This window comes from Gopherus evgoodei, chromosome 3 (genome assembly GCF_007399415.2).
Source record: "Gopherus evgoodei ecotype Sinaloan lineage chromosome 3, rGopEvg1_v1.p, whole genome shotgun sequence".
NCBI lineage: Eukaryota > Metazoa > Chordata > Testudines > Testudinidae > Gopherus > Gopherus evgoodei.
Window position 1 is genome coordinate 54,429,215 of NC_044324.1, and position 23,245 is coordinate 54,452,459.

The following is a 23,245-nucleotide window of genomic DNA, read 5'->3' on the forward strand; positions in this document are numbered from 1 at the left end:
ACCTCCCCCCCCAAAAAAAAGTTCTTGTTTTTTCATTTTATTTACATGGTACATTACAGCACTTCCTGTATATGTAAACAGTGTAGCAGAGTAATCAGTCGGAGCCACCCTCTTGAAAAGTCCACCAAAGAAATCAAACGAACCCCTTTACGTTCCCTGTACTCATTAAAGAGGTCACTGGCAGACTGGAACTTACTGAAATTAGCCAAGGCTCAAGGATTCTTGTCAGGCCCAGGGAAATCTCTTGGTAGCAAGTGTCATAGGGCAGCCACCTGTGGTGCTCTCCAGTGTCAGGTCACAGCACAACCAGTGCACCTGCCTCAGGGTTCCCAGACATAATCCAAACAACCTCAGACATAATCCCAGACATAATCCCAACAAACCCTTGCAGATTTAGTTTATTACAAAGGAAAGCTCCATCATCTCTCCTCACCTCCAGGTGTTGCACTAGCATGTCTCATTATGCCTCCCCTCAGCTTTCAGCCCCCTCTGGCTTTGGCTCTCCAACTCAGAGTCAGCAGACACCTCCCTTGGCTGCTCTCAGACTGCATCTCTCTCCAGCACTCTCAGGCCATGGTCTTCTGGTTCAGGAGGCTCAGCAGGCATCACCCTCTGCTGCTTCCTGCCCATTCCTTCGTCCTTCCAGGGCGGGGCTTTATAGCTTTCTATAGGTTTTCCCAGGGCAACTGTCTGCTGTACCTTCTGTTTCTCCCGTGTGTTCAGACAGCCCTCATCTGCCCCTTCCTCCCTCTAGAGCCCAGGTGCCCTCCTACGCCGAACTGGAGATCAACTGACCAGACACGTGCACCGGCTTCTTCCCTCTTCAAGGGATGTTGCTGTCACAAGGTGACACTAATACTTCAGAGGTCAGCAGCCATCACATCTCTCCCCCCCACCCACCATCTCTTCAAAATGGACTAGCAGTGGGGAACTGAGCTCATTGGGAAACAGTAACAGCTTCCCCTTGCCCACGTTGGCAAGGTGAGGCGTCAAGGATGATCTGCAGCATGGCTGACTGTTCCTCCAATCACTCATCTCCCCTTCAAATTGCCTCATGATGGGCTGGGAAGTCAAGGAATATGGTCAAAAGAGAGCATGAACATCTGCCAGCTCCCTTTGGTACTCAATCATGTGATTTAGTTTGGTATGTTGGTAAACAAAACATTTTAAATGAGAGTTTAACCCACATTTTGAAAACTTTAGAGATTCAAATAGTTTTTCATTTCTGCTTATAAAATACCAATTACTGAGCTCGGCATATTTTCTTGTGTATGGGAAGTACTTCATGCAGCAGAAAAGTTTTTAGAATCTGTATGAAAAGCTTTCAAGGACTTTGGTGACTAGGAGCACCAGTATGATCAAAATCCAACAGCCATGAAGTACTAAGGGAGGTAGCATGGTCCAGCGGGTAAGAAAAGGGAGAGAGAATCAGGGATTGGGCACACCCACTTCTCTAAAGCACTTTACAGCTATGTGTACTAACCTACATGTGTTATAAATAAATGAGTTCCAACAGAAGGTAATGAGTGTTTTATTCAAGTAAATGTATCTTCCAATTACAAGATTATTTAACAAGTTACTCTAGTCTACAATACATTGTAATCTAGTTATAGCTATTGCAGTGACTTTTTAAAGTGTTATGTTTTGGCATGCTAGCATTTAACATGTCTTGCTAAAAACTTTCAAACTCAGTTTCACAGACTAAAGCCAGAAGAGCCCATTATCATCTAATTTGACTTCCTGTTTTATTCAGGCCATAAAATGTTTGAGTTATGTGAAGTTTACAACTATATTAAGTATGGCTGTGCTACTATGCTGTAGGTGCAATGATTTTTAGTAACCACACAGTAATTATATGTTGAATATTTTCTTCACTTGTGCAATGAACTTGTCATCTGCTGGCGGTTTCCTCTGGCTACCAGGCTGCAAGAATTTCTTAATTGTGGGGATGTTGCTTATTCTTCCTTTAAAAGCCTAAAAGAAGTAGTAAAAAGCCTTTGAGAGTAAGGAAATGACATTCAACTTCATAGATTCAAATGCACACTGTATTTAACAAAAAATGTGCATGATCAAAAAAAACAACACACACAAAACAAAACAATTGGTAGCTCTTTGTGGCCATATTTCCAGACGAGGTCAGTACTAGAGCTGGCCAGAGGATGACCGTTCCTTTTTGTGCCAACTTTCAAGGTTTCAAAATGTATTTTGTTCCAGACTGTAACCTTTCAAAGGTGTTCATGCAAATGACACTGTGTTAATGTCTGGTTTCAATTTGGGGAGCAACAGCGTGTGACAGCACAGTGATTTGGACACCAGCCTAGGACCTAGAAAGAAGACCCAGGATCAAGTCCTTACTCTGCGTTGAGTTGGTCAAAGCAAGGACTTGAACCTGGGTCTTCCACATCCCAGGCCAGTGCACAAGAGTGTTTACTTTTAAAAAACTATCTTCATCAAAACTGAAACATCTCTGTTAAGCATTTTAGCTTCAATGCAAGTTTTTTTGCTGAAAATGTTCTGAGCAGCACTACCCTTTCCACAGCATCTCCCACTGAGAATAATGAAAGCTCAAGTGCTGCAGTGGCTCCAAGGGCTTAAACATCAATACTTTACATTGGGCATCAGAGTCTGAATATAAGTCTATGTTTCTTGGTGAGATCAGGTGATTCAGTTACCTGTAACTGAGGGAATGGAGAGAGTATATCAGGCTTGCATTCTTCTGCCATTAAAATGGCCTCAAGCAGATGGACATCCGCCCAGCTAAATTGGTTACCAACAAGAAACTGCTGGCCATGGTCTTTTAAAACCTATGGAATATGAGAAAGCAGAGAGGTCTTAGGAGTATAAATGGGAAATAGCTTACTTACTTGGTTAGATGTGTATTTGTCAGGACTAGTCCAAGCAAGAGATCTGAGGTGATAGAGGATTGTGGGCAATCAGAATGCAAAGCCATTTAATTCAAATTGGATCCACAATTCAGTGTATAACCTTCTCCTAGGCCAGGATAAGTGCAGGACTTCAGTCCCCAAGAAGGAGATTCATGGCAATGGTGCAAACAGAAGGGGATTATTTGTAGAAGTGGTTAAGAAATAGTCAATGGAGGATTACCTGTGATGTGTCCGAGCCTTAATTAAAAAGGGAGACCTTCTGATTACCCACGTTTAATCTATCCCAGAGGAATCTCCACATGAAGCAGGTTGTATTGCATGCCCACAGGATCTTAGCTGTAGAGTCCCCCCATGACTGGAGTACAACACTTCTGCAGATTGCTAATAGCAGGTAGTTCAGGAGAAACATGACCCGTCTTCAAAGCTACTAAGAGCATGGCTGGGGCTAGCAGTTATTACGAGTTTCTTGAGTCCTACCTTATTTCTCTCCCTTTTTTGCTTTGTAGGCATCTCTGCTTTATTCAAATATCCAGAGAAACATGCTGCTGCCTAAGGAAACTCCAGTGGGGTAATTAGTCCTTGAGGAGCAGAATCTTGACAGAAAGCAGCAGCTGGTACAGTCTGTGCCTGGTTTAGAACCTGGGTGACGCAGCAACTTCCTGTGGGCCCTTGCACCCATCATTTCAAGGTTGTTTACGAAGCAGAGGAGCAGCAAAAGCAGCACCTCTAGAAGATTGGGAATCAAGTGCACATTGTACGCTGACTAAGAAAACCCCTGGACTGTGGGGCTAGACTCCACAACCAACCAACCCTCTTGCAGAATCAGGTCTAACAGCATATGTAAAGAGCCTATCACTGTGCTAGCCAACTTCTGGATGCCAGTGTGAACAACTGAATATTACTAGTCACTCTACACTATATAAACGAGCAAACATATCTCTGTGAAAGCATATGTCCTGAATAATTAACAGGTCTCTGCCCTTACAAATACAAGACCAAGTACAATGTAAACACATCTTATGCTTTTGGCTCTCTTAAGTCACCCTAGAAGAAACAAAGATACAAAATCTTTAAAAGTACTTAATACAATTGGAACATGCAACCATTTAACCTCACAGCATAGATCCTATGGGGGCATCAATGCAGACTTGTAGGAACTTTGATTAACTTTGATTAAACATGCATCTGACGAAGTGGGTATTCACCCACGAAAGCTCATGCTCCAAAACGTCTGTTAGTCTATAAAGTGCCACAGGATTCTTTGCTGCTTTGATTAAACTAGTTACTAGTTGAAGTTACTCTGAATGAACTTAAAAGTAGCCACTGAAAGATTAAAACAACAATGCATCATCAGGTGAAGATCATATTAGAGCAGAGCTACTCACAGCATACAGAGAGATCAACATAAAAATCCTGCTATGCTGCTTACATTTGGTATGGGAGAAAGAACACACCCTCAGAAGAATGGAAGAGGAAGATTATAATCAAACTCCCCAAAAATGGAGATTTGAGTGATGGTAATAACTGGCACAGGTCTGGGTGCTTTCAGTCCCAGAGAAAGTATTCTGTGCAATCAGCCATATAGAGCAGCCATACATAGCAAACTTAGAGAACAATCTGGTTTTCACTTAAATCAATTTTGTGTTGACTGAATCTTCATCCTGAGAAATACTGTAGAGCAAGGCAATGAATGGCAACTGCCAGTGACCCTGATTTTGCAGATTTCCAAAAGAACATTGGATTTGGTAGCTAGAGAACATCATAGTAAACAGTATGAATCTATGGAGTCTCCAACAAAATCTTCAAAATTATTAAAAACTTGCATCAAAACACTCAGCATGAAGCAAAGCTAAACTAGGAGCTAACAGGCTGGTTTAACATTAACATTGGTGTCAGACAAAGTAATATCTTGTCCCTCATCTTTTTTGGAGTTGCTATTAAATTTAAGTGACATATTGTCAGTATGGAAATGAGCACGACATGGATAAATGGCAAGCTTGGAGATTTAGACTTTGCAGATGACATCTGTCTTCTAAATAAGACAGCTGAAGATAGCCAGACAAAGACAGATGGTCTTGCAAGTTCTGCCAAGCAAACAGGTTTTATCACTAAATCAAAGATGGAAGTTATAAAAATTAATTTACCTACAATGATTTTCTGTACTTGAAAGGAGAAGCCTTGAAAACAGTTAAAAAGTTTACTAATCTAGACAGCATCACTCCCAGTACTGGTGACTGTGTTTGAAATAGAATCCACAAAGGTAAGCAAATGCTGTATTTCAAAGTCTCACATCCAATGTGGTTAGCAAAACAAACTTAAGATCTTTAAAAGCAACATCCTAAGCATCCTCCTAGATGGAGAAGAGTCCATCCAATGCAAACTGAATCTCTTTCAGTGCAGATGTATGTGTAACATATTCAGAGTAAAATGCACTAAGAATAAAAAATGAAGAGATCCTAGAATGGGCACAATTAGCTACAATGATACAAGCAGTAAGGAAGAAGAGCTGAACTTGTTTGGGAAACCTTGCCCAAAAGGAGGTTATCTAAACAAGCATTATTTGGCAATCCCATGCAAGAGTGAGAGAGGCCAACTTAGAGAGACACTCTGTAGCACCATAATGGTGGAAGTGGCATTATTACAGCTCAATAAAAAAGACCTGGAAAAATGAACCCAGGACAGGGATGATTGGTGCTGTTTGACTTCAGACTTATGCAGCTGATGGTCCAGGAAGAATGATGAGGATCGTGATGATTGAATTTCTTGCATATTGCAAACACTGATTTTGCTTGTGCAATCTGAGGTGCTGCTGAGGAGACATCATGTGAAGCTGCATAATTGAGGTTTTACATTCTTACTGACAAATCCACCATTGGGCATTTTTGCTTTATATGTGACACTTCCTGTACAACTCTCTTCCAGTCAGCTCTCCATGAACTGCTGCTGTGTGCATATTTTGTCTGGTGCCCAAAGATTTTAGAAAAGGCTGCATATGTGTCTACAGCTCAAAATAAGTAAATAAAGAGAAAGAACTCATGTACCAAGTCCTGAAAAATGTACTCAAACAAATTTCCTCATTATTCCCAGGGTAACTTCAATGGGAATTTTAGTAACCATGACTGGGGCCTTACCAAATTCACGATCCATTTTGGTAAATTTCAGTTATAGGATTTTTTAAATCTGAAATTACACAGTGTTGTAGCTGTGGAGGTCCTGACCAAAAAAGGGATGGGGGGAGGGGCGCAAGGTTATTGTAGGGGGCTCACAGTATTGCCACCCTTACTTCTGAGCTGCTGCTGGTAGCAGTGCTGCTTTCAGAGACGGGCAGGTGGATAGCAGTGGCTGCTGGCTGGGAGCCCAGTTCTGAAAGCAGCATCACTGCCAGCAGCAGCACAGAAGCAAGGGTGGCATAGTATGGTATTGTCACCCTTACTTCTGCCCTGCTGCTGGAGGTGGGTCTGACCCAGTCCCAGGAGCAGCCCATGCAGGAGAAGAGGAAGTCCCGTGCCTCCACAGACTGGCTGGGGCTAGCAGCTGGAGCCTGGCACATGGTAAGAGCCCCCAGCCAGGGTGCCCCAGCACTTGGAGGTTAAAGGGCCCTTGGGCTGTCTGTGTGTGTGTCAGGGGGAGACCACAGCACCCTCCGACCATGGCACCCTATGTGGTTGCCCATGTCACCCATCTGTAAGGCTGGCCCTGCCACCCCCCCCCAAGATGATGACCCCCATACCATGCCACTCTCACTTCTGTACTGCTGCTGACCCCATCATACAAACTGTTGTTCTCTATGGTCTGTCATGTCTGAACTGTTGCCTCACTGTCACTTACCTTTTCATAGACTGGGAAGTATCTGGTTGTGGCTCTCTCGATGATTAAGGCAAAATTCTTCTCCTTTGCCTCGGGCGGTTGGAAAGGGAGTGCCATGATCATTCCCATCAGATCTGTTGTTCCTTCCACGTACATATCAATCCTGAAACAAATGGTTTTCATTTTCCATTTAGAGGAGTCCATTTATTTCTGAACATTTGACTTTTGTCCAGTCAGCTTCTTATTGTATTGTAGTGCAATAGCAGGAGTACTCAGGAGGCTAACTCAGCCACTGCACTACAAAAAAATTGATTTGACCTCTTGATCTTTAACTGTGCTATTAGTAATACTTTAGATTAGAGGTTCTCAACCTTTTTCATAGCATGGATCTCATAATAACAGAGAGATTGTCCCCATGGCAAGAACAGCAATAGTTTACATGAAGAGTAATATTAGGAACATATCTATGTATTTTTAGTTGTGCTATTCAAAAGCTGTTTACATTTTGAAACTCAAAAAAAACAAACAAAAAATTTTCTTCCTGTTTTTCAACCAGCTACACTGCTGTCAAAAAAACTTTTTGAATTTTGACAGTAAATGGGAATTTTGGAAGAGGTTTTCACCCTTTGCTTGCCCTTTCAACCAGCTCCAATTTTTAGCAAATTTTTTTTAGTAGCAGGAAACAAAGAGGCACCAGCACTATATAACCAGCAAGAGCTCTACTGAACATTTTGAGAACCAGCACTTTAGTTGTTTTACAACAATAATGCTGAACAGGTAGCAAATGGTGGAACTTAGATTTACATGATCAATCCTATTCTAGTCAAGGATGGAATATAGCCTTCAGAATCGTTAATTTGTTGGTAATGATGCTGAAAGAGTCAGAGCCGAAACTTGAGTTCACAGGGCAGGGAGGGTGGGGGGAAGGTTTTCCTGGTAAAATGAGCACTTATTTGGATATAATTGATACCACAAACAGTGAACCCCATAAAAGGATTCCCCCTGAGTTACTTTTCCGGAGAAAGGACACTTAATATGTTCTCTCAACACTGATCTTTTTGTTGTGACTTCGTTAGGAGAGGTGGACAAGGAAAATTTCATTGCTCACATGTTAAGCTATAGCATAGCAGTTCTCAAACTGTGGGTCAGGACTCCAAAGTGGGTGGTGACCCCATTTTAATAGGGTTGCCAGGGCTGGCTTAGATTCGCTGGGCTCCACCACCTGGGGCTGAAGCCTGGGTGGTAGGGCTCAGCTTACAACCTCCCAGCACAGGGCGATGGGGCTCAGCTTTGCGCCCCACCCTGAGGACGGTGGGTCTTGGGCAGGCTCAGGCTTCGGTCCCCCATCATGGGGTTCTGTAGTAATTTTTGTTGTCAGAAGGGGGTCACGGTGCAATGAAGTTTGAGAACCCCTGCTAATGCTGTGAAACTAGAATTCTTGCATACAATGAAGTCTTTGTCTAAGCAACAGAGTATCAGGAAATTGTTTTGCTTTAGGAGATTGTTGTTTGTATATGTGCACTATACAATCTATGGTAATTTTTAAAGTGAACAGAAGTTTTCAGCTGCAATGGGCTGTTTTTAAATTGGGCCAACAGGCACAAACATACCCCAGGCTGCCTCCAAAGATTTCTCTGAATTGCTATCATTAAATAGGAAAGAAATCAAAGTAAGCACCAAGGCATATGAGGCCTTTATTATTATCCCATTAAAGACTGGTAGTTGCCTCAGGAACTTAAGGTGCTTCTGGTCTCTATGTAACTGAAGAAATTCTGTGGAGGGTCTTAACAGTATCACTAACAGTTATAGGGAACAAGTATTTAATAATGGGCTCTTCAGTCTAGCAGAGAAAGGTATAACATGATCCAATGGCTGGAAGTTGAAGCAAGACAAATTCTTAATGGGAAATAAGGTGTAAATATTTTAACAGTGAGAGTAAGTAACCATTGGAACAATTTACCAAGGTCGTGGTGGAGACTTTTAAAATCAAGACAGGATGTTTTTCTAAAGGATACACTCTAGGAATTATTTGGGGAGGTTCTGTGGCCTGTGATATACAGGCAGTCAGAAAAGATCGCAATAGTCTCTTCTGGCCTTGAATGTATGAATCTGCTGGGTAGATAATGACCACAAATCAAAATTCTGGGTTTCAGACATCAATGGTGTTTTGACAAGTTTATAATGTTAATATCCATGTGGGGAAGAAGAGGGTTAAATTTTAAAGCAGTACTCTTCTCTATTTCAGGTAAATTTTCAAATAAAGACAGTGTATGGGTAGTGCTGTTACAGTACAGTGCTCTCTCCCTCAGGTCCTTCCCATAGAGGTTGTGTTTCCCTGCTATGTAGCTGAGAATGGCTCTGGTCTGCACCATCTTCATCCCATCAATTTCCACCATGGGCACTTGTTGAAACAGCAGGGCTCCATCTTTGGAAAGAAAAAGAAGTTAAGTCACTCTGTCCTCACAAACTGTTGGATCATTGCATGGATCTGAGAGAAAATACCTTATAATTTACATGGACATTTCCAGTTATATTTGAGAGATCCTAAGCATCTATTGCCAGAGTGAAGGAATATGCAGTACACCTCTCACACAGACCACATTGCATTAGAGAAGTTGTCTCTTTAACAAAACTCCCTTTCTATTGACAATCCAGATTAAGCCAAACAGAAGAAAGCTGTTTTTAAAATATGACTGTCCAGACTGTGACTCTCAACCTATTTATCAATGTGGGTCGCCTATGCAGTTCTCTATATGTCATGTGGACCACATCTACCCTATATATATATACTACCTGTACATCTACAAAAAAATAAGGTTTAGTATTTGTTATATGACAGCAATACAATGCAAATCGATATTTCTTTTCAACACTGACAAATATCTACCAAGAGCATTTTAAATTAGCAAAATAAGTCAAAACATCAAACTGTTAAAATGAATTAATTTACTGTAAGGGTGGCATAGCATGGTGTATTGCCACCCTCATTTCCGCTCTGCTGCTCACACCGTAGCTGGGCTGAGTGCCCGGAGAGCACGGTTGCGGAGCCTGTCTGCAAAGATGGGGAGCCCTGCCCAATGCAGGGCACCCACCACCCAGGGGCTGCTCCTACAGCCAGGGAATGCTCCCCCATCACTCAACCCCCCCGGGACTGTCCCCCCAGCAGCCAGAGCCCCCAAACACTGGGCTTGCACACGTGCCTGACCTGCAGAGACAGGGTACCCTGTCCTGGGCAAAAAGATCCCCCCGCAAGAACTACCTCCCATGCAGCTGCCCTAGCAGCCCCAAGGACTACCCACCAGCACTCAACCCCTACATCCAGGGACTGTGCCCCACTATCTAGCCCCCATCCAGAGACTGTGCCCCAGACACCTAAAGTCTGTCTCCCATGCACCAGCTGCACCCCCTTCCCTGAAGCCCTAGCCCCCTGCACCCCCTCCCCACGCCCCTTCCCCCTGCACCTTCCTCCCTGTAGCCCTAGCCCCCTGCATCCCCCTCTCCACACCTGCTGGTCCACTATCTCACTTTGCAGCCCACCCTGCCCGTGTCCCAGCCCACCCTGCCCCTGCAGTTCTAGTGCCAGGGAGCCTGCTCCAGCCAAGGTCACTGGCCTCACAATCCTACTGGGGTGGGCACTGACACTTGGGTCAGGTCTCACACCACCCCAGTTTTGCACCCCCCAGGGCAGGTGCCCTTCCTGCTCCACCCTAGTTATGGCACTGAGGATGTCACATAGGCCACAGCTGTGTACTGACTGGGCTGCAAGTGGCCCACAGGTTGAGAATCACTGGTTTAGAAACAAACTTGCACAAGTTTAAAAACCATCTCTGTAAGGTAAATCAGTTTGTGTCCAGACTAGGCCGTAGACTCACCCTTGCGTAACTTTTCCAAGTCTTCCTTTGCTTCCACAAACTCTTCTTCAAACTGGAAAACAGAAATAAAGGGGGTTGATTGTTACATTTCATGGAGCATGAATGAACTATTAGTGGATATTTGCCTTTGGGTATTTTATTCAAAAAACAGCTGATGCCACATGGAAAATGTTGAGAAACTACAAGATACAATTCTGCCTTTATGTTTCTTGCCTTGATTTAAAAAATAAAAATAAAAGACATTTGAATGAGAGTAGGATCTTTGTTGCTACATAACTTGTTCTCTAGCAGCTTCTCTCTCACAGTAACGTACATCACTGAAAGTCATAAAGAAGACTTTTCACTCCAAAAGCTGAGAAAGCCAAAGAGGAAAATGAATTCCTAGGAAATGACGACAATGCTTTCAAGCAAAAATTCACCACAGAAATTAAGTCATATCATGCCACATTTTTTGCTTGATGTGAATTAGGGTAGCTTCAGGAGAGCTGTGCTAATTCATACAAGTTTGAGGATCTGGACAAAAAGTATACAAAATTATCTCTAAAAAAAATGTTTTTCAAATGTATTCATGTAATGTGACTGGGTCTTTAAAGCAAGAGTGAATGAGAGACAATTGCAAATATCAAACATTCAAAAGAACCTGGAGAAATTCCTGACTTTGAACAGTAGCAACAATCCAAGATCTCTTCAGTTTAATTTTTCTGAACAAGAAGACAGCCAAAGATAGTTTCTCCTTGGAAACAGAAACCCTTGTTATTGCAAAGAATTAAATAAATACATTCTACAGGACATAAAATGCCAGTTTCACTAATATCCGTACTGAATACTATTAGGACTGTGTAAGTAATATATAGGACAACTGACAAGCAGAATTTACATCCAGCTTTTTGTAACTCTTGTACACACTGATGTAATCACTTGTGTGTTAGGAGATGGCGCTAACTCGTCATTAGTCATATTTTCAAAACAGAACAGTCATTTCAACCATTGATTAATTTGATCACTTTATAAGAAGTACAAACCTCAACCCCAGCTGCTGCTAACAGCCATCGGATAGATTCCATTTTACCTCTTCCTTTAGTATAGTGCAGTTTGGGTTTTCCAGCCATGTTTTCAGATTTCTTGTTGCCTGACAAATACAGCAAAGGAAAATGTTTTAAAAGGAAGTATTTAATTTCAAGGGGGGGATTTTGAATTTTACCTGCCAATACAGTAAATATTGCTGAGAGTCTTGTGATGGATATGCACATGAGGAACAGAGAGGTAATCATGACCCAAATATCTGGGCTTGACTCTTACAAGCCCTCTATGGGCACAGTGGAGAAAGAGTACCCTCTGTCTGTTTATTGAATGGGAGAGTGAACTGTTTCATTGGGAATCATGGAGTTAATGCTGAACTGGCATTGTCTTATTGATCTGCTGTTTTAAATTATGATTTAATAGGAATAAGGCATCAATGAGAGTTTTTTATGCCACTGTGACATTCAGGGATGCAATCTAAACCAGTAAGTGGTTATATCACTGCCTGCCCTATGACCCCGGGTGCCTTAAATGCTCTACTGGCATGGTTTACAGCTCAGACACCAACAGCTAGCAGACAAGCAGGCAGTCCCCTGAGTGTCTGTATACTTTGCAGCTCTAGTTCAGCACCCTGACCCCAGCAGCGTGCCTACCACACATCAGCCACATAGTTAAGTGATACTAAGTAGAAGTAATAAGGGTTAAGAGAGGGTTACAAACAAACAAAAGTAGGAATGTGCTTGTAAAATTAAAACTTAATTTCAGCCAATTACAATCTTTGCCTAAGCAGGTTTCTCCCTATAATCAATTTCCTGAGGCTTCAACACTCTTGAACCATTTTTTAAACACATCAGGGAATTCCGTACCACTGTCCACATGCAGAATTCATGTCCCCGCAGATTTCTTTGCTTCCCTGGATAAAAAATGACTTTCTGATGGGAGGCAAAGGGAAGCCACAAGAGAGGTCACGTGCCCCTCCACAGCAGCACAGACATGTCCTTTTGGGCGCACAGAGCAGCCGGCAGACAGGTAAATCGCTGTGGAGGGAAGGGATGCTCACACCGAGGCTGGGTCACACCCACCTGGGGCTGGGTCAGACTCATCTCCCGTTCACCCAACCCCCATGCATTTGGACCCCTCCCATGAGCCTCACTCCCCCTGCACCCAGAACCATCCCACCAAGCCCCCTGCACCCAAACCCCCACCCTGCTGAGCCCCAACCCCCTGGTATCTGGATCCCCCATACCCAGAACCCCCCCTAAACCTCCCATGCCCAAACTTCCTCCCTACCAAGTCCCATCCCCTGCAAGCAGAACCCATACCGAGACCTCTGCACCTGAACCCAGACTCCCACCCCTACACCCAGACCACCCCTCGCTGAGTTCCCATTACTCAAACCCCCACCCTGACCAGCCACACCCCCTATGCACTTGGACCACCCTGATGAGCCCCCCACACCCAGATCCCCACCCCACCAAGCCCCGATCCCCCAGCACCTGGACCCTCCTGCTGAGCCCTCCACACCCAGACTCCTCTGTTGAGCCCTGTTCCCTCACATTGAGTCCCAATCACTTTCACCAATACCCTCTTGCACAGTCCTATTGATGTTCACTTTTGGCCTCATAGCCTGAGCAGATCTGTAGGATGTACTTGGATAAGCTACTTTGGCCTTTGGCTGGAGCCTGAAGTACTTTTACCTCATGATGGGATCTAGGCCAGTGTGGGCAATCTACAGCCCGCGGGCTGGATCCAGCCCCTCAGGGCTTTGGAGCCGGTCTGCAGCACCACGTCCCTGCAGCCCAGGCACTGCCTCCCGTAGCCCAAACCACTCCTGCATCCCGCCCCACAACTCCCTTCCCTAAGCCCCCTGCCTGCACCTTGCCCCCCTCCTGCACCCCAACCCCCTGCCCTGAGCTCTCTGCTGCACCCTGCACCCCTATGCACCCCAACCCCCTGCCGCATCCCACACCCCTCCTGAACCCCAACCCCCTGCCCTGAGTCTCCTCCCACAGTCCGCACCCCTGCCCTCATACCCCTCCTCCACTCCAACCCCCTTCCCTGAGCCCCTTCATACACCCTGCACCCCTCCTCTGTCCCAATCCCTTGCCCTGAGCCCCTTCCTGCACACCGCACCCCATCCACACACCGTACTCCCTCCCACACATCAACTCCCCGCCCCAATCCTGCATATAATTTCCCCACCCAGATGTGGCCCTTGGCTCAAAAAGTTTGCCCACTCCTGATTTAGGCTATCCAGTCTCAACCACCCAACCTATAAGCCAGTACCTGATACAACAATGTTTAAATGTGGCTTTGGGACTAGGCTGAGGTCATGCTCTGTAACTCTGTATCTTTTTCACCAATCTGTTCAACATCTACAGATAAAGCAAAGGCAGCTGCATGCATAGTCCCCACCATTTCTATAAACACCAACTGGCAGAATACTTAGGGGGATGGCTATGCAGGGAAGTCTTCACTCACACCCTGTGCTTCCCATTTGTCTCACTTTCCATCTGATATCTCAGATATCAGCAAGGGGCAGCACTGAGCCTGCAATGCATTCAGTAGTTTCCAGTTTTGTTAACAGTGCTCAGCTCACAGCAGCCTTTGCATTCTGCTGAGTCACCTCTCCCAGGACACAAAGGAAAAGCTTGGAACCTTTGAGAATGACCAGCCTTTACCCAATGTAAATGAATTACTCCATTATCAGAGACAAAGTTTAATTATTTATGGAACAGGTTTTGCAACAATTTTTCAATCTCTTATCAGGGCCCAAAGGTTAATTCTGTAGCAGATAATCAGAAAAACACCAGTGAAATGGAGGCCATGAATAAGAGAGTATATGCCAGTTGGGTGGTGGGGTCTTTTGCATCATTGGCTGTCCCTACTCAAGTCTCCCCATTTGATGTTTTCCTCAACAATTCCCAAATTAATGATTACTGCAATCACTAGAAGTTTTGCCTGAGTAAGGACAACAGAATTTGGCCCTCTCTCCCAGCCTCTATTTAGCTTTTCATTCTGCTTTCTGTCTTCTCCTCCACTGATAGCCTTCTTTCCTGTTTCCTAACAGCCTGCCTGAAACTGCCCCCTCCCATTGCTTCTTCTCTACCCACTCTCCATGGCCCTTGATCCTCTTGTTTTCAACCTCCCTGCTTCAACACACTCAAGGCTTCATTGAGCAGCAAACTGAAGCTACCAGAGAGCAAACTGTACTTATTGGTTGAGCAGGGCCATCCCTACCTATTCTGGGGCCCTACACAGCTCCCCCCCACCATGTGGCCACTTGACTTAAGGGGATTATGGGACATTTTCCGGAGGCCAATCTCAGCGCAATAATGCAACACCTCATTCACACTGATGTTAGGGCGTTTCAGCCGAGGTGCAGCAAGCGTTATGCTTCTTGTCGAGGTGGATTACCAGGAGCACACCAGCTGCAGAGTCCAGGCACTGTGAGTGCCTTGCTAGTGTGGATGGGTGGTGAGTTAGGGCGCCTGGGGCTGCTTTAATGGGCTCTAACTTGCAAGTGTAGCCAAGCCCTTAGATACAAAAGCATGTTAATACCAGCTGGCTGCTCCCCTCAGAATAGCTGGGGAGTGGAACAGAGCAGCGGGAAAGAAATTTGGCTTAAAAACAAGTGCCTGTACTGACACAAGCAGTACTTGCCCAATCCCTTTTCCTGCAGGGGGAAATCAACCTGTAGGTGAGTCTTTTTGCATGGGGCCCATGTCAAGGCGGCTTTGGAACACACAGGAATTATGCAAATTGTCTTGAGACTGCCCCACTCCATGATTGGTTTAGGTACATCCAGCCTGAACGTCTGATCATGGCTTATAGGAGCAAGGCAGTCAAGTGACTCTGTAACTATATTTTGTGATGGATACATGTCTTTAAAACATTTATTAATGTAAGAGAAGTTAAGCCACTGTTAAATTGCCTCTGACTTGAAGAGATACTAGACATAACCTTTATATTTTGAAAATCTCAGATTTCCTATCCATTCTAATGAGATGTATTTTCTATGTCTCAGCCAGCATTGCCAGATTCTCAAGGTCCCAGATCCAAGTCTGATTGTTAAATATAATTCACACATACTTTTTTGTTTAACCTGATTTAGGTTCTGATACTGCAATAAGCTCCATACAGGAGGACCCCTAGCTATACAAAGACCATTGCATGGCCTTACTCCATCTTTCTAACCAGATGCAATGTTCAGAGTAGCTTTTATATTGTAATGCAGTGTTCCTTTACCAAAGCCTTATGAGGACTGTTCCAGCAGAGTGATCACATGGCATACATCCCACACTAAGCCAAATCTGACTCAGTCTACCGATGTGTGAACCAGTGAACTGATCTTTGGTGGGCCTTGGACCAACAGGGTTTGGATCCAGAAACAGCAGCTTGACCACAAAGTGCCCTAATAGGATTAAGTGTAAATTACCCCTGAAGGTTTAAAAATGTAATTACAAGTGGTGATAAAACCTTAATCTCTCTTCAGATATGACTAAGAGCTAGAGCCATACTCCTCCCCAGGTCAAGATGTACAGCTCCATGCCCCGACCCTGCATGATGCTGAGCCCCATAAAGTCAGTGGGAGTTGAGGGTGCTCAGCCCCTTGCAGGTGGCACTCTGCACCACTCAGTACCAGCTGCCAAATGAGTCTAATTTTTCATCCATATAAATCCAGCGTTTTGCTTTCATGACAGCCAAAGTACAGTTCAGCAATGCATGGGCAACCCTGTCTTTTCATGGAGAGTAAAGTCCCTGTTAGGTCAAACACCCAAAGGTAGACAAGTTAAATCTAGTGCCACCACAGACAGTCCCACACATGTCTGCAGAGAAGAACTATCAATATATAACAATGTTAAACAACTCACACAGTGCTGCAAGTTATGCAAAATAAACTGTCCTAAGGCCAGACTGCAATTAGGGCTACATGCTTGTGGGATAGAGGGAATAAGAACCCACCACCCACACACACACCCCCACACTGATTTATGTAGGCTGCCTGGCTCTTGGGTCCAGGTGCACAGAAGTAAGCAAGGTTACATACCTGCTTATTTCCTCCTCTGAGGCCATGTCTACATCTAAAATTTTGCAGCGCTGGTTGTTACAGCTGTATTAGTACAGCTGTATAGGGCCAGCGCTGCAGAGTGGCCACACTTACAGCAACCAGCGCTGCAAGTGGTGTTAGATGTGGCCACACTGCAGCGCTGTTGGGCGGCTTCAAGGGGGGTTCCGGGACGAGAGAGCAAACCGGGAAAGGAAACCAGCTTCGCCGCGGTTTGCTCTCTCGGTCCCGGAGCCACCCAGCAAACCGCAGGGAAGGAGACCTGCTTGCTCGGGGTTCCGGGACCGAGAGAGCAAACCGGGAACGCCGCGGTTTGCTCTCTCGGTCCCGGAGCCAGCCAGCAAACCGCAGGGAAGGAGACCTGCTTGCTCGGGGTTCCGGGACCGAGAGAGCAAACCGGGGACGCCGCGGTTTGCTCTCTCGGTCCCGGAGCCAGCCAGCAAACCGCAGGGAAGGAGACCTGCTTGCTCGGGGTTCCGGGACCGAGAGAGCAAACCGGGAACGCCGCAGTTTGCTCTCTCGGTCCCGGAGCCACCCAGCAAACCGCAGGGAAGGAGACCTGCTTGCTCGGGGTTCCGGGACCGAGAGAGCAAACCGCGGCGAAGCTGGTTTCCTTTCCCGGTTTGCTCTCTCGGTCCCGGAACCCCGAGCAAGCAGGTCTCCTTCCCTGCGGTTTGCTGGGTGGCTCCGGGACCGAGAGAGCAAACCGCAGCGTTCCCGGTTTGCTCTCTCGGTCCCGGAACCCCGAGCAAGCAGGTCTCCTTCCCTGCGGTTTGCTGGCTGGCTCCGGGACCGAGAGAGCAAACCGGGAAAGGAAACCAGCTTGATTACCAGAGGCTTCCTCCTTCCACGGAGGTCAAGAAAAGCGCTGGTAACTGTCTACATTGGATTACCAGCGCTGGATCACCAGCGCTGGATCCTCTACACCCGAGACAAAACGGGAGTACGGCCAGCGCTGCAAACAGGGAGTTGCAGCGCTGGTGGTGCCCTGCAGATGTGTACACCTTCAAAGTTGCAGCGCTGTAACTCCCTCACCAGCGCTGCAACTTTCTGATGTAGACAAGCCCTGAGTATGTAAGCAGGGAATTGGACAGAGCCTTGGCTATACTCCCTACTTGCTGGCCAGAGCAGTTGTGCCAACAGGATAGTAGATTAGGGCCAGGTCTACAAAAGAATGTAGGCACCCAGCTTGGCTGCCACCTAACCCTGCCAGCACCTGAACTCACTAAGCACCTACATTTCTGCTGTAAAAGACCCCAAGGCCCTTAAGTTTCTGCCTCTGGGCAGGCTCACTGATGCCTCACTCTAAGGTTCTGTCTACACAGTATTTGGGAACCCGCAGGAACAAGCCTCCCAGCCTGGATCAAGAGGCTTATGATCTAGCTGTGTAGACAGTACTTTGAAGCTGTGGCTTGGGCTGGAGCTCAGGCTCTGAAGCTTGCGGGGAGTCTTCAGAAGAGCCCAAACTGCAACTTCAAAGTACTATCTACACAGCTATTTTTAGAGCCGGAGCACAGGTCGGTCAACATGGGCTGGGAGGCTCACTCCCATGGGCTCCCAAATGCTGTGTAGATGTACCCTAAAAGTTCAGATGTCTGTCTCATGCCTAAACCACAGGCCAATCCACAGTGAGGAAAGAGAAGCAGGCACCTCCAAGACCACTGGTCACCCCTCCCACCACCAAAAAGGATCCTAGTGACAACTATTGCTAAGTATTACTAAAATTAGTGAGACTCATTTCCCCCTTCTCCTCCCCCCCTTCCATTTTTATGTTATTCTATCATTTTTCTTACCTTATCCTAACACAGTGCCACAATCCACATGTCAGGCATGTGAATTGTTAGCACTTTAGTGTGTCCCAAGTGAAAAATACCCTGGCAGATTAAATCTTTTGACCAATACAAAAATTGGCCAAGTGACAACCCTAGAGAAGCACCTGTCTCATCTGTGGGGCCCAATGCAGTAGATGTGCTCAGCGTATGCCTAATGCCACATACAATGGCAGGCTCACAAGGAGGAGGCAGCCTCTTCTATAATCTTTAGCCCAGGGTTCTCCACAAGGATGTGGGGAAACCTTTGTTCAATTCCCCCCTCTATCTGATGAGATGGGATTTGAATGGTTCTCCACCTCTCGGGTGAGTGTTCTAACCACTGAACTATGGGATATTTCCTATTTAAATTGTTTCACTTTAATTAATAACTGATAATTAAATATCAATCAGATCAGAGTGAGAATCACGCTGTAGTCCAATGGTTAGGACACTCAGCTAAGAGGTGGAAGATACCTCTTCTGATCCCTTCTCCTCAATGGGCAGAGGAGGGAACTGAACAGGCGTGAGTATCCTAACTGCTGGGCTAAAGACTAAGGGAGGAGCCTGCTCTCTTCCCCCACTCCAAAGCTATTTTGTATGGAGTTAGGCAGGCAACTAAATCTCTCTTGCAAGCAATTACTTAGATGGCTAAGCTGCCAGATTCCCAATTGCGGATCACAAACAGAGACAGGACCCTCCCTTAAGCCTGGATTTAGGCACCTAACTCTATGGGAGGGGTGGGGGTTCAGACATACGTGTCTCATTAACAAGCATCTCCAATTGGCTATTTTTGGCTATGTCTACACTTAAAATGCTACAGAGTAGTCACTCACTACAGCAATGGGAGAGGTTCTCCCATCACAGTAGTTAATCCACCTCCCCAAGAGATGGTAGCAAAGTTGACAGAAAAATTCTGTCTACACTGGGTGCTAGGCTGGCTGAACTACATCATTCAGTGGTGTGGATTTTTCACACCTCTGAGTGACATAGCTGGCTTGACCTAACTTTTCAGTTTAGACCAGTCCTTAAGCTCTACCTAATATGCTGGCTCTTATGTATCCATTCTTAGACTCCTGTCTCCATAGGCACTGACTTCTACACAGAGAGTGCCCAACCCCCCCTTCCCCAAGCGCCCACGCCCACTCCACCCCTTCCCACCCCTGCTCCATCCCCATCTCACCCCTTCCCCTAAGCCCTGCCTCTTCCCCACCTCTTTCCGCCCCCTTCCCCGAGTGCGCCTCATCCCTGCTCCTCCCACTCCCACCCAAAGCTGACTTGTTCGCGGCAGGACACACTGGGGGGGAGGAGTGATCAGCAGGGCCATTGGCAGGGGAGAGGCACTGGGGGAAGGAGGAGGTGAACGGGGAGCTTGCTTGCTGGTGGGTGCTAAGCACCTGCTAATTTTTCTCCGTGGGTGCTTCAGCCCTGGAGCACCCATAGAGTCAGCACCTATGCCTGTCTCTTCCCATCCACTGTATACCAAGCCTAGGCACCTAACTCAGGCTTTGTCGATCTCATTATTGCTCCAGTGCTTTTTTTAGACATCTAAAAGTTAGACATTACAATCTGAGCACTGCAACACCTTAGACCCTTTTACAGAACAATGTCCTGGTGATAGCTTAAGGAGCAAGAATCATAGAAGTACAGGATTGGAAAGGACCTTGAGAGGTCATCTAGTTCAGTTTCCTGCATTCAAGGCAGGACATGTAATAACTAGACCATTCTTAACAGATTTTTATCTAACCCAGGGGCCAGCAACCTTCCAGAAGTGGTGTGCCAAGTCTTCATTTATTCACTCTAATTTGTGTTTTGCGTGCCAGTAACACATTTTAAAATGTTTAGAAGGTCTCTTTCTATAAGTCTATAATATATAACTAAACTATTGTTGTTTGTAAAGTAAATACAAATGAAAATGTTTAAGAAGATTAATCTAAAATTAAATTAAAATGCAGAGCCCACCCCCCCCCCTGGACTGATGGCCAGGACCCAGGCAGTGTGAGTGCCACTGAAAATCAGCTTGTGTGCAGCCTTCAGCACATGTGCCATAGGTTGCCTACCCCGATCTAACCTGTTCTTAAAAACCTCTAAAAGAAGGAAGCAAATATGTCTCATAAGGGTGTCAAAATGCCTTCTAGGGCAGTGCAGCTCATGAAGCCCTCTTTGCTCAGCCCTGAAGACAAAGTCACAGTCCAAAACCCTTAAAGGTATTTATTTAGTGCCTAACTCCCTAAACTTTGAGGATCAGGGGACCAAATCCTTAGTGTTAAATACATATACATACTCTCCAGCGAGGTTCAAAACATACAGAATGAGCATTTATGACTTGGCTTACGTTAGTGAGAGTTGTGAGTGCTCAGCATCTCTGAGGATCAGGCCCTTAATTAAATGTCAAAGTATTAAAACCTATTCACAGAAAGAACAAAACTCTCCTGGATGAGTTCAAACAATGAAATTAGGAGCCTGGACTAGTTCAAAGAAAGTTACATAAGGGGACTACAGCTATTACCTTACTGAACTCTGCAGCTATAACTAGAGGTTATGAAATCACTGTGTGTTTTGCAAGTTATGTAGTCTGACAGGGCTCTTCAGACACACAACTGAAGAGAACAGTAAATGCAGAAGCAAACTTTTTGGAGCAAAGGGTCAGTTTCACTGTCTTCCCATTTTGGAAAAAAGTTTCGAAATTGTCAGTGTCCCATTTTGACATTTTTCAAAACAAAAAGGTGCATTTTTCAGTTTGAAACAACATTCTGTTTAGAAATTTAAGTCTACCATAAAAACAAACCAAAGCGTTTCATTTCAGCAGATCCGATTTTCCCTCCCATCCCCAACCCCTTTTCAGATTTATGGTTCATGAAAAATTGAGATATTTGACTTTGCCCTGATTTGAACTGGAAAAGTTTTTGAAACCTCAAGAATCCATATAGGTAGGGTTGCCAATTTTGGTTAGCCCTGTTCCTGGAGCTTTCATCACATCATATAACTTTTAATTAAAAAATAAGATTTAATTCCTGCAGACTCCAGAACAATCCTGGGGGCTTGGCAACCTTACTTATAGGAGAGGAAAGGTATTTCCTGCCCAGCGCTAGCGGGATCACAGCACAGCCCACCCTGGCACGGCTGGGTAGGGGGGTTGGAGCAGACAATCGCCCTCTCCTGCTGGAGGGATCTCTGCACCAAATCCTCCCTGGGGCTGGGGCTTTAATCCACAGCCGAGCTCAGAGCTCAGCCCGCACACAACAGGGGCTGCCTGTGCCCCTCGCTAGGCAGTGTTGCCTCAGCAATCGCTCGCCTGCGCGACAGCCGAAGCAGCAGGCACGGGGCAGCGCTTCCCTCAGGGTCTCGGGGCCCGGGGGAAGCTGACTCCCGCCCTGCTCTCCTGGCCCCTTTCCCGCGCGGAGCAAAGGCCGGATTCCCCCTACGCTCCCGCCACACATGCGTTCACTTTGCCCTCACGCAGCGACCAACGCAAACATCACGTGTTGCGCGGCCTAGCGCCCATCACCTGTCCGCGCCGCGGTCCTGGCCTCGGGCCCCCTCTGCTCTCAGAGAGCCCCCCGGGAGCCACCGACTGGCCCCACACGTTACAGCTGCAGAAACTCCGGAGCCAGCCCCGCAAGCACGCTGCGTAACCCGCAACGCTGCCCGGGAGTAGAGCCTCTCCCTGGCCGTGTCTGAGCACTAACCTTGGACTCCAGCCGCACTCCTCAGACACAGACAGTAACTGTGGCTGCCTTCAGCCTGTGAGCGGCTCCACCTCCCGAGGGGATCTTCTCTCGGATCCTATGAGGAGGAGAGGCTCCCATCCAGTCCCAATGGAGATCAGTTTACCCTGGCTCCCCTCCAAAGTCTCTCTCCCCCAGCAGTGCAAGGGGGAGGGAGACTGTGTTTTGTTCCAAGCAATTCGTTAACAAAAAAATAAATAAGATGTTTTCATGCTGTTGTCCTCTGACTCCAGTCCTTGCTTGGTTTGAGAACCTTGGTGATACTGAGGCTTTGCTCCAAACTCTTAAGTTACACAAATGCAGAGAGAAATGCTCCTGGGTTCAGAGGAACAGGCAGATCAAACACACTGGTGGCCTGGCTTATATTCTGTAATTGTCAGGTTCAGTTTGTTGCCGGCAGATAACTGCCTGAGGCCAAGCAACAGCGGGGGGGTCCGTCGCCTGGTGTGCCGCGCCAATAAACAAACCAGGGTGGAGAAGCAAACCAAGTTTATTTGAGATCTCAAAGCGGTGCAGGGAGATTGACTCAGATCAAGCACACCTAAAACAAGCAGTCTGTTCCTTTATATCTATGAGAACTTTTCTCACTGACTAGCAATCCCCCGTTTCCCCTCCCTCCTCCTCCTTCCTCCCCCTGTAGCAATTACGTAAGCGCAGGTGCATTAAGTAATCTTGGCCGCGGCAGCTCGTTAGTAAGTTTTCCTTCTGCAAGTTATCTTGTCCTTCTGCTAAAGGTGCACAAGCTTCATTATTTCTGCTTTAGACCAGTTAGAACTGTTGCAACTGATAACGGCTGTTACACCTGGCCTTTTAGGTCGATTAAAGTTCAGACATGGAGGGACTCTTGTCTGCTGAGGCCTAAAACCAGGAAGGCTCCATACTCTTGTGGCCTTCCACCCTCCCGAGTTATGTAGGGTTATGCTTAGTGACACCAACAACTCCCTCCTTTGAGAATACTCAACAAACTTTTGGCTGAGTGTTCTCACATTTAAAGGATAACATGTGATTAAGCTCCAGGGAGCTGAAGTGCTTTACAGCAAGCAAGCAAGAGAAGAGT

General features: G+C 46.1%; 1 protein-coding gene across 2 annotated transcripts; it reads right to left on the reverse strand.

Annotated features, from left to right (window-relative positions):
* Positions 1-1,515: 1,515 nt before the first annotated feature.
* On the reverse strand, positions 1,516-22,382 carry LOC115648264 (glutathione S-transferase-like). 2 transcript variants are annotated; one of them, XM_030555579.1, is made up of 7 exons: positions 22,150-22,382; positions 11,587-11,693; positions 10,565-10,616; positions 8,985-9,117; positions 6,714-6,855; positions 2,673-2,804; positions 1,516-1,974 (listed from the first exon to the last, which is right to left on the reverse strand). In XM_030555579.1, the coding sequence occupies exons 2-7, from the start codon at positions 11,671-11,673 to the stop codon at positions 1,852-1,854; spliced, it is 669 nt and encodes a 222-aa protein (XP_030411439.1). In that variant the 5' UTR covers positions 11,674-11,693; positions 22,150-22,382; the 3' UTR covers positions 1,516-1,851. The 2 variants fall into 2 exon arrangements, with proteins under 2 accessions (XP_030411439.1, XP_030411441.1); XM_030555581.1 differs by lacking the exon at positions 22,150-22,382 and adding an exon at positions 21,969-22,115.
* Between the last annotated feature and the right edge of the window lie 863 nt (positions 22,383-23,245).

Coding starts and splice junctions, on each gene's coding strand:
- LOC115648264 (XM_030555579.1), bottom strand. CDS start 11,673: ATGGCTGGAAAACCCAAACTGCACTATACTAAAGGAAGAGGTAAAATG. Junction 6,856..8,984: donor GACCTGAGGGAGAGAGCACT/GTACTGTAACAG, acceptor CATTTGTTTCAG/GATTGATATGTACGTGGAAG. Junction 1,975..2,672: donor CTCCATTCCCTCAGTTACAG/GTAACTGAATCA, acceptor TACTTCTTTTAG/GCTTTTAAAGGAAGAATAAG.